Source organism: Capra hircus, chromosome 15, assembly GCF_001704415.2.
Source record: "Capra hircus breed San Clemente chromosome 15, ASM170441v1, whole genome shotgun sequence".
NCBI lineage: Eukaryota > Metazoa > Chordata > Mammalia > Artiodactyla > Bovidae > Capra > Capra hircus.
The window spans coordinates 29,470,270-29,487,326 of record NC_030822.1 but is presented as its reverse complement, the minus strand read 5'-3'; the positions used below and the strand labels follow the sequence as shown (position 1 = coordinate 29,487,326).

General features: G+C 38.2%; 1 protein-coding gene across 4 annotated transcripts in view; it reads right to left on the bottom strand.

Annotated features, from left to right (window-relative positions):
* C2CD3 (C2 calcium dependent domain containing 3) overlaps positions 1 to 17,057 on the bottom strand; it is a 120,691-nt gene that overhangs the window by 93,085 nt on the left and 10,549 nt on the right. For 3 of the 4 annotated variants that reach the window (XM_005689966.3, XM_018059360.1, XM_005689965.3), the window contains exons 4-7: positions 12,052 to 12,257; positions 11,222 to 11,469; positions 1,776 to 1,908; positions 1,193 to 1,309 (exon numbers count right to left, since the gene is read on the bottom strand). In XM_005689966.3, coding sequence (XP_005690023.2) covers positions 1,193 to 1,309; positions 1,776 to 1,908; positions 11,222 to 11,469; positions 12,052 to 12,257 — 704 coding nt within the window. Of the gene's footprint in view, positions 1 to 1,192; positions 1,310 to 1,775; positions 1,909 to 11,221; positions 11,470 to 12,051; positions 12,258 to 13,359; positions 13,420 to 17,057 lie in introns of those variants that run through there. The other variant, XM_018059359.1, reaches the window with a different exon arrangement.

The following is a 17,057-nucleotide window of genomic DNA, read 5'->3' as shown; positions in this document are numbered from 1 at the left end:
AGCTATCTAATTCGTAGTGAACTAATTTTTTTAATATGGTTTGAGGGTCCAACTTCATTTTTTGCATGTGGCTAGCCAGCAGTCCCAGTACCATTTATTGAAAAGGCAATTCTTTCTTCCACTTAATGGTCTTGACACCATTGTTGAATATTAGTTGATATGGCTTTATTTGTAGACTACCAATTCTATTCCATTTATTTACATGTCTATCCTTATGCCAGTACCAAACTGACTTGCTTACTCTGGCTTTGTAGTAAGTTTTAAAATAGCAAATGTAAATTCTTCTATTTTTTTCTTTTTTAAGATTCTTTTGGTTATTTTGGGTACCCTGTAATTTCATAGTAATTACAATCAGCTTGTCAATATCTATGAAGAAGTCAGCTATGAATTTGACAGGGATTTGTATTGAATCATGAACATGAGATTTTCCCCATTTATTTAGGTCTCCTTTAATTTCTTTCAACAATTTGCAGTTATGTTTTAAACTTCTTCAGTTAAATTTATTTGTATTTTATTCTTGTCAATGCTATTATAAATGAATTGTTTCTTAATTTTATTTATTTACTGCATGGCTTGTAGGATCTTAGTTCCCTGACCAGGGATCAAACCCTAGCCCTGGCAGTGAAAGCCCTGAGTCCTAACTGATGGATCGCCAGGGAATTCCCTTAATTTTATTTTTTGATTGGTCACTGCAAGTAAATAGAAGTATAACTGACTTATCATGTTATCCTACAATCTGTCTCACAGTGGATTCTTTAGGATTTTTTACATAACAGATCATGTCATTTGTGAATACAGTCTTACTTCTTCCTTCCCAATTTGGAACCCTTTTATTTTTTTTCCTGCCTAACTGTACAGGCCGTATAGGTAATAAGAGACCCCAAATTGCAACTGTGTCTATTTAAAATCCATGTTCTTTTCATTATACACTGCTGACACTGGAGTTAAGGAAACAGGTAAGAAATAAGAATGGAAAGGTAGACTGGAGCCCATTCTATAAGTGAAGCTAAGAATAAAAGGCTAAAGATTGGATTTTTATTTAGTAGATAATGAATAACGATTTAATATATAATGAATAACAAGGGAATGACTTATTCAAAAGAAGTGTTGTTGCTTTAGGAGGATAAATATGTTAACAATATACACAATAAATTGGAGGAAAATTTTAAAGAAAAGAGTTAAGAGCTCTCACCTGCCCAACAGCAGCTGTATGGCTCTGGTATCAGCCTTTGTGTCATGTTTCTCAGTTGGAGGGAGGAGGTGATCTTCAATGTGGTCTTTATCTTGATTCCTAGATAAGGCTTTGATTCTAAGGAAGGAAAAAAATGTTTTCAGTGGCTAACATATGGGAAAATCTAAATCAGAATTTAATGAGCTGAGAAGTATACATGGAGACAGCTCAACATGGAAGACTTGAAATGTTTTGGACTTTACCTTAAATATATATATAAAACTTCACAATTTACAAAGCCTTTTCCTACATTAGAATCTCATTTCATTTATGTAAGAGAGGGAGGAAAAAATATACCTATTTTATATACAAGCATGCTGGTTGAGAAAGATCAAGAATTTAGCTATTTACATATTTAGCAAGTGTCAGTCCTAGGTCTAGATTTTGAGTATCTTAACTCCTAGTTTAGGCTTCTTTCCCACCACATTAAAAAATTACTTGCTGAACATTTCCAAGACTATTTAGTCCATATCTTGACAAAAAAGACACATTAACAACTATTAAGAAATGAACTATTGGAATTCCTGTTTATCCCATAACTTACTGTGATGATGCTCTAAGAAAATCTTCCTTCATAGAAGGATGAACTTCTTCCAACAACATGCTAGTATCTGGACTTGATTTCATTGCAGAAATCACCATGGCATTACGCAGTTTATTGCCTTGTTCTAACAGAGCTGAAGAGGGCAAAAGCAGAACACAAGAAATCTAAATCCAGCAGAAATATTTGGAATATTTAGCCCCCATTCTTCTATCACACAACTTACTATAGTGTACTATAATTGCTTATTTGTGCCCCACTAGCTTGAGAATCCCTTCAGGACATTCACTTTACAACAAATTTTTACTGAGCTTCTATTACGTGAACTGTTTTAGATGTTGGCTTTACAGCAGTGAATGGAGTCTCTCTATTCCACAGAGACTGACCTCCTTATTGCAGCTGTTATATACATACATTGACTCTTCCAACTGATGGTTGTACATAATAAATTTAGTAAAATAATTTTCCCATCCTTAAGTAGCAACAACAATTATAGAGGATAACATTTAATGAACCCTTACCACTTCCTGGGCACTTCTCTACGTATGTATATACAAGAATTGATTTAACCCTCCCAACAATCCTCTGAAATGGGTACTATTATTTCCTTCATTTTCCAGATGAAAAAGTTGAGGCACAGAGGATGTGTAACTTGCCTAATATATCATGCAGTATAACCAGGATGACTCTACATCACTATACATATATGACCCCACCTTTTCTTAGACTTTTTAAAAGCTTAGGACCACTGGCATTATTTCAAGGAATACTGAGAATTATTATTTTCTTGAGGTTCCCCAGTTGTTTAGGAGGTAAAGTAAGTCAAGATACCAAGTGCTTGTCTATCTTGATCTAGAGTTTTTATAGCTTCTAAAAATAAAAAAGATACGGTAGTCAGGCCAAAAAAACCCAAACAGATCCATAAACATTCAACATTTTTTAGTATAAAGAATTCAACATATAGCTTAAAACCTCAAAACTCAAACCCTAAAAAACCTTGAAATATCATATGTTCAATGTGTTATGTGAAAATATAAGAAAAATAAAGGTTACCAATTATGGTATGCAGAATTCTTCACTTGATCTTAGCCAAAAGGCTGAGAAATGATGTAGGTAGAATTCTAAAACAGTTCCTCTCAGATTTCCAGCCACTGGTAATACAAATGCCTTTTCCTAGTGATTTACTCACCTAGACAATGTTGTAAAGGGATTTTATGGAAGTAATTATGGTTCCAAATTGATTTACCTTAAGATTGGGAGATTATCTTGGTCATCCCAAACCATTATAAAGCAGAGTTTTTTCTGGCTATTTGCAGGATATGAAGTCAGAGATTTAAAGCATGAGAGGGATGCAATGTATTACTGCTGTCTTAAAGATGGTGATGGCCACGTGGCAGGAAATGCACATGGCCTTTAGGAGCTTAGAGTGGATCCCAGCTGACCACCAGCAAGAATATGGGACTCTGTCAACAAGAATGAACTTGGAAGTGAATTCCCCCCCCCCAGAGCTTTCAGATGAGAATTTAGCTGGGCTGACAACTTGATTTTAGCCTTTGCTGGACTTCAGATCCACAGGACTGTGACTAATAAATGGGTATTATTTTTAAGACATTAAGTTTGTGGTAACTTGTTATATAGCAATAGAAAATTAATATTCCCATTAATGGTACTACCCATGAATACTGATTTACATTTTGATATATTCTGTAGTTTTTAATCTATGCATACATATTCCTGTACAGGTATGTGTATGTATATATAAATTTTTTCTTTTGCAAAAATGGCATGTTATGTATACTGTTTTATAATTGCCTTTTCACTTAACAATATGCATTAACTTCTTTTCTATATAAATAATGGCTCTACAATATTCCATTCAGAAATCACTGTATGTATTTTTATTTTTTAAAAAAACCTCTTTGGGATTCAGCCAGAAAATGGTTATCTTGTTTATTCAATGAGAAAGGATGAGGAAAACATGGTCTGCTAGCACTGAAAATCTGGTTAAAGAAGTCTGCTATACAAAGACAGAAATATAGATCAATGGAACAAAATAGAAAGCCCAGAGATGAATCTACGCACCTATGGACATCTTATCTTTGACAAAGGAGGCAAAAATATACAATGGAGAAAAGACAATCTCTTTAACAAGTGGTGCTGGGAAAACTGGTCAACCACTTGTAAAAGAATGAAACTAGAACACTTTCTAACACCACACACAAAAATAAACTCAAAATGGACTAAAGATCTAAATGTAAGACCAGAAACTATAAAACTCCTAGAGGAAAACATAGGCAGAATACTCTCTGACATAAATCACAGCAGGATCCTCTATGACCTACCTCCCAGAGTAATGGAAATAAAAGCAAAAATAAACAAATGGGACTTAATTAAACTTACAAGCTTTTGCACAATGAAGGTAACTATAAGCAAGGTGAAAAGACAGCCTTCAGAATGGGAGAAAATAATAGCAAATGAAACAACTGACAAAGAATTAATCTTCAAAATATACAAGCAGCTCATGCAGCTCAATACCAGAAAAACAAATGACCCAATCAAAAAATGGGCCAAAGAATTAAACAGACGTTTCTCCAAAGACATACAGATGGCTAACAAACACATGAAAAGTTGCTCAACATCACTCATTATCAGAGAAATGCAAATCAAAACCACAATGAAATACCATTTCACGCTGGTCAGAATGGCTGCATCAAAAAGTCTACAAACAATAATAAATGCTGGAGAGGTGTGGAAAAAAGGTAACCCTCTTATACTGTTGGTGGGAATGCAAACTAGTACAGGTGCTACGGAGAACAGTGTGGAGGTTCCTTCAGGTCAGTTCAGTTCAGTTCAGTTGCTCAGTCATGTCCGAGTCTTTGCGACCCCATGAATCGCAGCACGCCAGGCCTCCCTGCCCATCATCAACTCCCAGAGTTCACTGAGACTCACGTTCATTGAGTCAGTGATGACATCCAGTCATCTCATCCTCTGTCGTCCCCTTTTCCTCCTGCCCTCAATCCCTCCCAGCATCAGAGTCTTTTCCAATGAGTCAACTCTTCGTGTGAGGTGGCCAAAGTACTGGAGTTTCAGCTTCAGCATCATTCCCTCCAAAGAAATCGTCCTTAAAAAACTGGAAATCGAACTGCCATATGACCTAGCAATCCCACTGCTGGGCAAAAACACTGAGGAAACCAGAACTGAAAGAGACACGTGTACCCCAGTGTTCACCGCAGCACTGTTTACAATAGCCAGGACATGGAAGCAACCTAGATGTCCACTGGCAGATGAATGGATAAGAAAGTTGTGGTACATAAACACAATGGAGTATTACTCAGCTATTAAAAAGAACACATTTAAGTCAGTTCTAAAGAGGTGAATGAAACTGGATCCTATTATACAGAGTGAAGTCAGTCAGAAAGAAAAACACCAATACAGTATACTAACACATATACATGGAATTTAGAAAGATGGTAACAGTGACCTTATATGCAAGAGAACAAAAGAGGCAGAACAGACTTTTGGACTCTGGGAGAAGGCGAGGGTGGGATGATTTGAGAGAACAGCACTGAAACATGTATATTACCATATGTGAAACAGATGACCAGTCCAAGTTTGATGCATGAAACAAGGCACTTCAAGCCAGTACACTGGGATGACCCAGAGGGATGGGATGGGGAGGGAAGCGGGAGGGGGGTTCAGGGCAGGGTGGGGGGAAACAAGTACATCTGTGGCTTATTCATGTCAATGTATGGCAAAAACCACAATATTGTGAAGTAATTAGTATCCAATTAAAATAAATTAATTTAAAAAAAAGAAAAAGAAGCTTGCTATATGACATGAAGTCCTCCTTGTTTTAGTTTCCAGTTAATACTTGGCTTAATTTGATATGGTTTAAAGATCTTTAATGAGGTAGGCACACTCAATAAATGCTTTATGAAAAAAGTAGTTAATGAAAAGCAGTGTCAAAAATAAACTTTATTTGACTTTGGGCCATGTAGAAAAATAGTTTTTCTACTGACATGGAAAATTGACATGGACTATTGTCCAGAGACAAAGAGTCTTGGTACTTTATGATCTACTCATACACAACTGTTTTTAATTCCTTAAATACAATACTTCCTTTGTACTCTCAAAGTTCTAGGTATTCCATTCCATCAAAGAATTATCATGCAATATTAAAATTGTTTATCTCACCCAATCAACTTTGAGGTGATGGACTGGCTTTTGTGGGTCTCTGTATCCTTGTTGCCTGGTATGTATCAGGAATTTGATTAAAAAAAATTTTTTTTTGGCTTCCCTTGTGGCTCAGCTAGTAAAGAAACCGCCCACAATGCAGGAGACCTGGGTTGGAAAGATCCCCTGGAGAAGGGAAAGGCTACCCACTCCAGTATTCTGGCCTAGAGAATTCCATGGACTGTATAGTCCATGGGGTCACAAAGAGTTGGACATGACTGAGTGACTTTCACTTCATTCATTTTTTTAATTGAAGGATAATTGCTTTACAGAATTTTGTTGTTTTCTGTCAAACCTCAACATGAATCTGTCATAGATATACATATGTCCCCTCCCTCTTGAACCTTCTTCCCATTTCCCTCCCTGATTAAATGTTTTAATAAATACTTCCACTGTTGTATATATCATATATAACTATACCATATCTGCTTTTGAGTCTATTTCTCTTACTAGAATGAATTCATTAAGGTCAGGGACTCATTTCTCACTGTAACCCCAATACTCAAAACAATGGCTGACACAAAATAGGCACTCAAAAGCTTTCTGTTGAATTGCATTTTTTTGCTAAATAAAAATTTCCCTGGAATGGTAATATTTTAAGAGTGATTTAATTAGTTATTAACATCTGAATAAGAACAGGCACTGAAGATTCTTTCCAATAGCATATTTTGAAAAAGAAACACTGATGGCAACAAGTGAACAAATCTGAGCAAGGATGGTTCATTGATTGGCTTTCATTGATTGGTTTCTTCCTTGAAACAAGCATTCTTAGAAAAGTTTCTCTAAAGTCTAAGGCATGGCAACAAAAACACCTTATCTCCTCTTCATAAGAGGAAGCTGGTTTCTACACTAAGAAAGCTGTCATAGGATCTTCCTGCACCTCAACTCAATAATCATTTTCTGAACACAAAGGAAAGGCACTTGTGAGTTTAGGACTAATGTTTCCCTTGTTTATTTCTTACATGTCAGGGGCATAGCCCTTGCTAAACAGGGAGGTATAAAGCTTCTGGTTTTCGCTCCTACTCCTTGCTATCTATTCTCAATCCCAACTCTTATAAGTAGGATGTATAGCTGGAAAGTGAAAGTGAAGTCACTCAGTCGTGTCCGACTTCTTGCGACCCCATAGACTGGGGCCTAGCAGGCTCCTCTGTCCATGGGATTTTCCAGGTAATAGTACTGGAGTGGATTGCCATTTCCTTCTGCAGGGGATCTTCCCAACCCAGGGCTCAAACCCTGGTCTTCCACATTGTAGACAGACGCTTTACTGTCTGAGCCACCAAGGAAGTATAGTTAGTGTTTTATAAATACTAGCTTGATGACTAATTTAGCTCTGTATCCCCTTTTATGAGGTCATTTTAATAAAGACCAGGAAGGTGGTTAGGTTTATGTATTATAATCCTCCATGACCTTAGCTCTAGACCTTCTTACTAAAGTGGTCCACTTAAATCTTCATTCTCCACAGTCTTGTGGTTGGAAGGGATCTTAAAGATAGATGTCTACTTGGTGATTTAATCCCATCTGTAAGAGTCCCATCACAAAGTTATCCAGTCCACACTTGACCATTATCAGTGATAAAGAATTCACTCTCTCTTGAAGCTATCCTTTCCCATTTTGCACAGGTAGGAATACTGGACTATTAACTTAGACTTAGTCACAATCTGTCATGTTTTATGTTTAAACCCAATGATCCCAGTAACCCTTATGGAAGAGATTTGCACATTGGCAGCCCATGGGTTGCACCTGGCATACTTTGTTTGGCTTGAACAGTTGGTCAGCAGAGTTCTTGATTTTTTTTTTTTAAAGCAGGTCTAAGAAAACAATGAACGTACAACAGGACTAAAGCAAAGGACTTTGCCTTAGAGTCTAAGATAACAATGAACTGGAGCCAAGAAGCAGCTGTCCCCCTTGATAGAACAGCAACTCCCTGTGAGCCCATGCCTTCATTTTAAAATAGGGATAACAATCCCATTAAAAGGGATAACAATCCGATTAAAAGACTCTTACTCCTTGGAAGAAAAGTTATGACTAACCTAGACAGCATATTAAAAAGCAGAGACGTTACTTTGCCAACAAAGGTCCGTCTAGTCAAGGTTATGGTTTTTCCAGTAGTCATGTATGGATGTGAGAGTTGGACTATAAAGAAAGCTGAGTGCTGAAGAACTGATGCTTTTGACTGTGGTGTTGGAGAAGATTCTTGAGAGTCCTTTGGACTGCGAGGAGATCCAACCAGTCTATCCTAAAGGAGATCAGTCCTGAATATTCACTGGAAGGACTGATGTTGAAGCTGATACTCCAATACTTTGGCCACCTGATGCAAAGAACTGACTCATTTGAAAAGACCCTGATGCTGGGAAAGATTGAAGGTGGGAACAAAAGGGAACAACAGAGGATGAGATGGTTGGATGGCATCATCGACTCAACAGACATGAGTTTGAGTGAACTACGGGAGTTGGTGACAGACAGGGAGGCCTGGTGTGCTGCAGTCCATGGGGTTGCAAGGAGTCAGACACGACTGAGTGACTGAACAGAACAATCCCAACCTCACTTGGTTTTTGTTAAGTGTATAAGGCACCTGGCATAGTAGCTAGCAATAATGGATACTCAATAAATGGTAGCTGTTTAGCTGTTTTCTTAATGCTAAATATCTTGCGGTGGTTCCTTCCCTAGTCTAAGTTGTTGTTCAGTCGGTCACGTCCAACTCTTTGGGACCCTATGGACTGCTGCACACAAGGCTCCTTGTCTTTCGCTATCTTCTGGAGTCTGCTCAAACTCATGTCCATTGTGTTAGTGATGCCATCCAACTACCTCATCCTCTGTTGCCCCCTTATCCTCCTGCTCTCAATCTTTCCCAGTATCAGGGTCTTCTTCCAATGAGTCAGCTCTTTGCATCAAGTAGCCAAACTATTGGAGCTTCAGCTTCAGCATCAGTCCTTCCAGTGAATATTCCAGACTGATTTCCTTTAGGATTGACTGGGTTGATCTCTCTGTTACCCAAGGGACTCTCAAGAGTCTTCTCCAGCACCACAGTTTGAAAGCATCCATTCTTCAGTGCTCAGCCTTCTTCATGGTCCAACTCTCACAATGTACATGACAACTGGAAAAACCATAGCTTTGACTAGACAGACCTTTGTCAGCAAAGTAATGCCTCTGCTAATTAGTACTCTCTCTAGGTTTGTTATAGCTTTTGTTCCAAGGATCAAGTGTCTTTTAATTTCATGGCTGTGGTCACTGTCCACAGTGATTTTGGAGCACAAGAAAATAGTCTCTCACTGTCCATTTTTTCCCCATCTATTTGCCATGAAGTGACAGGACCAGAAGCCATGATCTTAGTTTTTTGAATGTTGAGTTTTAAGGCAGCTTTTTCACTCTCCTCTTTGACTTTCATCAAGAGGCTCTTAGGTTCCTCTTTGCATTCTGCCATTAGGATGGTTTCATGTGCATATCTAAGGTTACTGACATTTCCCCTGGCAATCCTGATTCCAGCTTGTGCTTCATCCAGCCCAGTGTTTCTCATAATGTTCTCTGCATAGAAGTTAAATAAGCAGGGTGACAAGATACAGCCTTGACACACTCCTATCCCAATATGGAACCAGTCTGTTGTTCCATGTCCAGTTCTAACTGTTGCTTCTTGACCTGCACACAGATTTCTCAAGAGGCAGGTAAGGTGGTCTGGTATTCCCATCTCTTTAAGAATTTTCTACAGTTTGTTGTGATCCACACAGTCAAAGGCTTTGGCACAGTCAATAAAGCAGTAGTAGATGTTTTTCTGGAACTCTCTCGCTTTTTCAATGATCCAACGGATGTTGGCAATTTGATCTCTGGTTCCTCTGCCTTTTCTAAATCCAGGCTGTACATCTGGAAGTTCTTAGTTCTTGTACTGCTAAAGCCTAGCTTGAAGGATTTTGAGCCTTACCTTGCTAGCATGTGAAATTAGTACTTTAGTCTAGATACTCTCCTTAGAAGGAACTCATCTTCTATAAGTCTTTAATATTAACTTCTTAAAGGGGCCCTCCTTTGCCAAGATGCATAAAACAGCATTCCCTCTTTTTCCCTGCTTCATTTTTCACAACTGCCGTTATCACCATCTAACACTACATACACCTAGTTTATCATCTGTTCCCATCTAGAATAGAAGATCCATAGGGTAAGATTTTGGGCCTTAAAAAAAAAAATAAATTGCTGTATTCCTCACACCTTGAAGAGTGTCAGACATTTGATAAGCGCTGAAGAAGTAACTGCTTAATGAAAGCCTGGTTCTCAAAGTCTGGTTTCCAGGTCTATACAAAATATTCCAAGTGTGAGATGACAAGTGCTGAGTATAGTGGGACAATTTTCGTTAGTGCAGCCTAGGGTTACATTAAAGTATAAAATACAATCGGGGTATATTTTTAAAAATAGGAGATCACAGACACTTTAGTTGAAAAATTACGAACACAATGTTTTTCTTCATTAAAAAAAATCCTTATTAATGTAAATTATGTACCCAAGCAGTTTTAATTTAAAAGATTTTTCTACTACTGTCATAGATATTCTACTTTGGAAATTTTACTTGTGAGGACGGCAACAAATTCATGTCATGCTGTTGATGTCACAGAGATATATGGCTGACCACTGCAGTGCAACACAAGGTACCAAAACTGCTTTTACAGTACCACTCTCCAACATGAAGTGATCCAATTCAGTTGCTATTTTCTTTTAAAATTTCAGTCTAAGTTCTTACACAGGTAAACCTATTCCTTTCTGTTCGGCTGTCAGTCATATTTAATTCCCAGGCTTAAGATTAGCAGTTTTTGTGCAATGAATGTTCCCAATGAAACCAACGATTTTCAGAATATGAAACAGATTTAGTACTAGCCTCTGCACAATGGTATAAGTAAATTCTGATGAGGAGACAAAATTCTTATTCCCTTTGAATTATCTGGGAAAAAACAAGGACTAATATTTTTCTGTGATAAAGACTTTTCTTGCATACTCAGGTTCACTTTAAATGGCCTTCTCTAAACTTAAAATTATAAGCACCCAATAATTATTTATAAGTAATTCAGTGGTTTAACAGAGCTGCCATGCAATGGTTAGAGATTCTGGACTCTAGTAAGATTACTCACTTTTATTTGCCTATTTAGTTCAAACAGAAGTCTTGCTTCTCTTCGTATGTTGCTTAATGAGCAGAGTCCCAGTAAATATAGCTTAGTCTCAGTTGACAGATACATTCATACCTGAAAGAAGGTCCTTGGTAGGGGGGTTGTTTGAAGAAAGAACGCATGAGTCACTGTGACTCTTGGCAACTGTGCTAATTTGAGGCTGGAATTCAGAACTGTTGAGAAGGGACATCTGCTTCCATGGGGCTTTGCCTTTCAGAGTCACAGACTCTAAACTCTGTCCTGAATTAAGATGGTGCTGGAGTCCACAGAAAGAGTCCTTTATTGTATCAGAGTTCTCTGCAAAGTACAAGTGGTCTTTCCCCCTGTTTTAAAATAAAGGAGAACTTCAGCAGTATATTAACCATTATGGTAACATTATACTTCATCAGAGACAGAAAGAGGATCACTGGCGTATAGCAGTGTAGCTCAGACTTTGTAAATCTGTTTTCATCTCCCAAATGAAATAAATAATAGATGTTTTACCTATGGTATGGTTGTGGCTAAAGTGAGACAATGAAACAAAGAGCTCAGTGCTGAGCGTGACACAAAGCAAATGCCTGATAATTATTTAAAATCAAAATCTATCTTTCTTCCTTCATTCCCTTTCATAAAACACTGCCTTTTCCCTCTTTCCCTCATTGCACATCTATCATAGCATCTCTATATGACTTAGACATACTTATTTATCTGTGTATTGGCCTCCTCACTAGATTATGAGCCATCTTCAAAACTGGAACTGCCTCTTATTAATTTCTATGCCCAGCACCAGGAAACAGTGAGTACTTAATACTTATTTGGTGAAATGACTACCTTTAGTCTTTCAAGCAACCTCAAATGAAAGACAAAAATTATGCATTCAGTGGGAGTTAGCTGACAGACTGATTGGCATTAGGTGTGGTAATTACCTTGGTGGGGTTGACCTACTGCTATTAGCTGCTAAATCTTTTCCATCAGTTTTGGTAGTAGGGATCCTTGATGGAACCAGAAATTGAGTATTGCTTGCTTCAGAACATTCTCTGAATCCCTGCTCAGATAAAAGCACATTTTCTGTGGTAGGAAGAGGATTATAGCTGTCGTAAGTTTCTGACAGAGGCTCCAAGGCAAGTGAGACCTGAAAGAGAAATGCAATGTATTAGTTTTATTTTTTAGCATTGATTAATTTTTAAACTGTTTAATGTAAATTAATGACCCCCAATTCTTACAGGATCAAGTTCAAATTCCTGCCTACATCAGAAGTCTCATCTCTCACTGTGCTCTCCTCCCCATCTCTCTCTCCTAGATTTTCTAATTACTTAAGAGTTTTCTAAATTCACCTTATATTTCATTCCTTTATGCCTCTATATGCAGATTTCCTCCAGTATTACTTCCTCTATGAAAACTTTTTTGTGTCTAGGCAGAGACCTTATGGCCACTCCGTTTTCCATTTTTCTACTTACTCTGTATCTATCCATTCATATAACCTCCATTTATTGAATACTATAAGAGGCCAGAAACTGTGCCACATTCCTCACATAGAGAAGCTGATGCGATGATATAATTCTGTCAGGAAAGTGTATTATCTTAATTTGAAGATTAAAAAAAAGCAGATGCTTCAAGGAGGTATTTGTACTTTCAGTTTATTTGTTATCCTAATTAGATTATGAATTTCTCGAAGGCATGGACTGTCTTATTCATGTTTCTGTAGACTAATCAGAATAAGCACACACTTGGTGCACACAATGACTAATGGTCTGACAAATAAAAAAACAACTTGTTGCATCCTTATTGCTGGTCATTTGAGAAAAATAAGGCCCTAGTTCTATGCTGGGGAGGAGGCAGGGTGAAGAGGAAGGAACGGTAAGATGTAAACTTTTAGTTTTCTTGAAGTTTTCTTTATCATCTCACTCCACTGAATTCAGGCCCTCTACTGAAAAACTCTCCAGTTCTCCGAAAAGCTAAACAAAGTCTAATGGGGGAGTAAAAAGTAAAACAGCCTAAAGCAAAACTTTAGAGAAGAAACTGAATAATGTACTCCTCCAAAGAAAAGAAGAGCAGTGTTGAAAGTTAGGCTACAATGACACAGAAAGCAGAAGGAATTGTTAAAGGAGCCGAAGAGAGTTACATAATGATAAATGGCCTAAGGCCAAAATGAAAGACTGCAGTTAAACATTTTAAGAAGTCAATGGAGTAATTTGTGTGGAGAAATTGTCAAGGCAGAGACTCAATAAACATACCTGGGTCTTGATGAGAACTTTGTTCATGAACCAGGTAGCACAAAGTCCTTTAAATCTATTCATCAAGATTTTCTACAAATGACCAGAATGCAGTGGGATAAATACTTCATGCAGTCATTGCTCTAAGAGGATCACATAAAATCCTGGCTGCCCAAATGTGTCAGAAAATTGTCCCCTACCATTCATCACTTGCCAGAAGACTGCCACTGTATTCTAAAAACAAAGGAGACACTGAGAATAAAGATAGAGTCCCTGGCATTAACAATGACCTACTGGCTGGTCATAGTTTTGCTTTTTCCTTAAAAAATTTGAACTAGTTACAAAACAACTCTCAAAGGTCTCTATTACCAGTGAGGGGGGAAAAAAAGCAAGTCCAGGTACCTGCCACACCTACTTTACAATGAAAATACAGGTGCTGGTCTAACTCCTTTGTTCAATTAACAAGTATTTTTTGAGATCAGTTCAGTGCCAAGTTCTGTGCTACTTGCCTGGGGGCAAAGAGATAATAAAACATGGAATCTGACCCACAGGATCAGAGTATCTTGTGAAAGTGAAAGGGTTAGCTGCTCAGTAGTATCCGACTCTTTGCAACCCCATGGACTATAGCCCACCAGGCTCCTCTGTCCATGGAATTCTCCAGGCAAGGATACTGGAGTGGGCTGCCATTACCTTCTCCAGGGGATCTTTCCAACTCAGGGATTGAACCTGGGTCTCCTGCATTGCAAGCAGATTCTTTACCATCTGAGCCACCAGGGAAGCCATCTTGTAGGAAAATTTAACAAGAAGTAATTTTAATATAAAATGATGAGTTTTAAGAGTAAGTATGTGTACTGGGTGCTGCAGGAACAGGAAAGAGGGGTCTGGGCTTGGGGAAGAAGTGAGGACGAAGGGCTACAGATGGCTTCCAGGACTGAAAAATAAATACTCGAGTTCAGAACCTTAAATATGAATGAGCAATGAAGTTGAGCAGGGACTGAGGTAAAACATTCCAGGCAGAGAAAAAAGCATGAGTTAAGTTTTGCAGGTGTAAAACAGAATACTGTTCCAGCAATTCCTACCAGTCCAAGCGATCTCCACTCCTAACCCCTCTGTTTCCATACAGTGTACCCAATACACTCCTGTGTTCATCTTGGCAGATCCTCATTTCAGTCCACAGCAGTTATGCTCTTCCCCAATCAAAGTTCATCCTGATGCTCCTTTGACAATCCCTTCACTGAGCCTTGCAGATTTTCTATTGGATACATACTACCTTATCACTTTACACTTTAACTGAACATCTCTTTCTTAAAGTATCCTCATTTCCTCCAAAGTTTCTCCAAAGGAAACTACTTCTACTAGCTAGGATAAGGGAGGTTGACTTACTCCTTTTTGGTGCCATTGCCAGACCATCATTCTACTGCCCAAACATATCACAGCTTTTCTAAATTCCATGCCACCCACAAATACCTTGAATATACCACATGATTCACACATGTGTAATAAAATATCCTTAAGAACACAATTCAGTGTTCTCTCAATGACTCAATGCTCTCTTTAGCACTAAGCTGCCCACAGTCATCTTCTACATTTACAACATATCAGTATTAGAGAGAGAAAACTAGTATATCTATTTTTCAGACTTATGCTGGTCAATATAGCATTTGTGAAGATTTAAAAATTATTTAACGGTGATTTAAAAAACAGATTTTAGGTAAAAATTTGAATTTCTGGCCTCTCTCGAAAAATCAGAAGTTCCAACAATCCTGGGTCCCCATTGCAATGTGGCAAAAATTAGCTGGAGTAGATTTCCCAGGCAAGAATACTGGAGAGGGTTGCCATTTCCTCCTCCAGGGGATCTTCCTGACCCAGGGATAGAAACAGTGTCTCCTGCATGGCCAGGTGGATTCTTTACTGCTGAGCCAACAAGAAAGGCCAAAACTATGCTTAGATGCAAGTGACCACCACCATATTTAAGATATGGAACACCTGCATCACCCCTAAAATACTCCCTTTGTAGTCATATCTTCTCACCTTTAACCTCTAGCAACAATTGAGTTTGATAAAATACAATACTCATTTATGATCTAATTGTCAGAAAACTTGGACTTTCTCAATGATAAAGGGCATCTATGAAAAACCTGCATCTAACATATTTAACAGTGAAAAGACCAAATGCTTTCCTCCCATGAACAAGAACAAGGCAAAGATATCTCCCTTGTTTTATCTAAGGCAAATGGATAAAAACTGTGTAATATCCATACAATGGAACACAACTCTATAAAAGAGAAGTACTGATACATAAATAATATGGATGACTATCAAACCTGACTTATTCCAGTTAATATCTTTTTCCCCCATTAACATTTTAAGAAATGTTAATCCCTCCTGGTTGAGGAGCCAAAGAATATTTACTGTTTTTAATATCTTATTTATCTAAGATATTATTTTGCAAATTCATTTTTGTATTTCCGTCAGTTCAGTTCAGTCGCATTCAACTCTGTGTGACCCCATGACTGCAGCACGCCAGACTTCCCTGTCCATCACCAACTCCTGGAGCTTGTTCAAACTCATGTCTGTTGAGTCGGTGATGCCATCCAACCATCTCATCCACTGTCGTCCCTTCTCCTGCACTCAATTCTTTGCAGCATGAGAGTCTTTTCCAATGAGTCAGCTCTTCACATCAGGTGGCCAAAGTATTGAAGCTTCAGCATCAGCATCAGTTTTTCCAATGAACATTCAGGGCTGAATTCCTTTAGGATTTGACTAGTTTGATCTCCATGATGTCCAGGGACTCTCAAGAGTCTTTTCCAACACCACAGTTTGAAAGTATCCATTCTTTGGTGCTCAGCCTTATTGTCCAGCTCTCACAGCTATACATGACTACTGGAAAAACTAGCTTTGACTATACGGACCTTTGTAGGCAAAGTAATGTCTCTGCTTTTCAACATGATGTCTAGATTTGTCATTGCTTTTCTTCCAAGGAGTGAGCTACATGGCTACAATCACCATCCGCAGTAAATCTGGAGCCCAAGAAAATAAAGTCTGTCACTGTTTCCATTGTTTCCCTACCTATTTACCATGAAGTGATGGAACAGTATACCATGATCTTAGTTTTTTTCAATGCTGAGTTTTAGGTCAGCCTTTTCACTCTCCTCTTTCAACCTTCAAGGGGCTCTTTAATTCCTCTTCACTTTCTGCCATTAGGGTGGTGTTATCTGCATATCTAAGGTTATTGGTATTTCTCCCAGCAATCTTGATTTCAGCTTGCGCTTCATCCAGCCCAGCATTTTGCATGATGTACTCTGCATATAAGTTAAATAAGCAGGGTGATAATATATAGCCTTGATGTACTCCTTTCCCAATTTGGAACCAGTCCATTGTTCCATGTCCCATTCTAACTGTTGCTTCTTGACCTGCATACAGGTTTTACAGGAGGCAGGTAAGGTGGTCTGGTATTCCCACCTCTTTCAGAATTTTCCACAGTTTGTTGTGATCTACATAGTCAAAAGCTTTACAGTGTTCAATGAAGCAGATGTTTTTCTGGAATTTTCTAGTTTTGTGATCCAATGGATGTTGGCAATTTGACCTCTGGTTCCTCTGCCTTCTCTAAATCCAGCCTGTATATCTGGAAGTTCTAAGTTCACATACTATTGAAGCCTAGCTTGAAGGATTTTGAGCATTACTTCGCTAGTGTGTGAAATGAGTGCAACTGTACATTT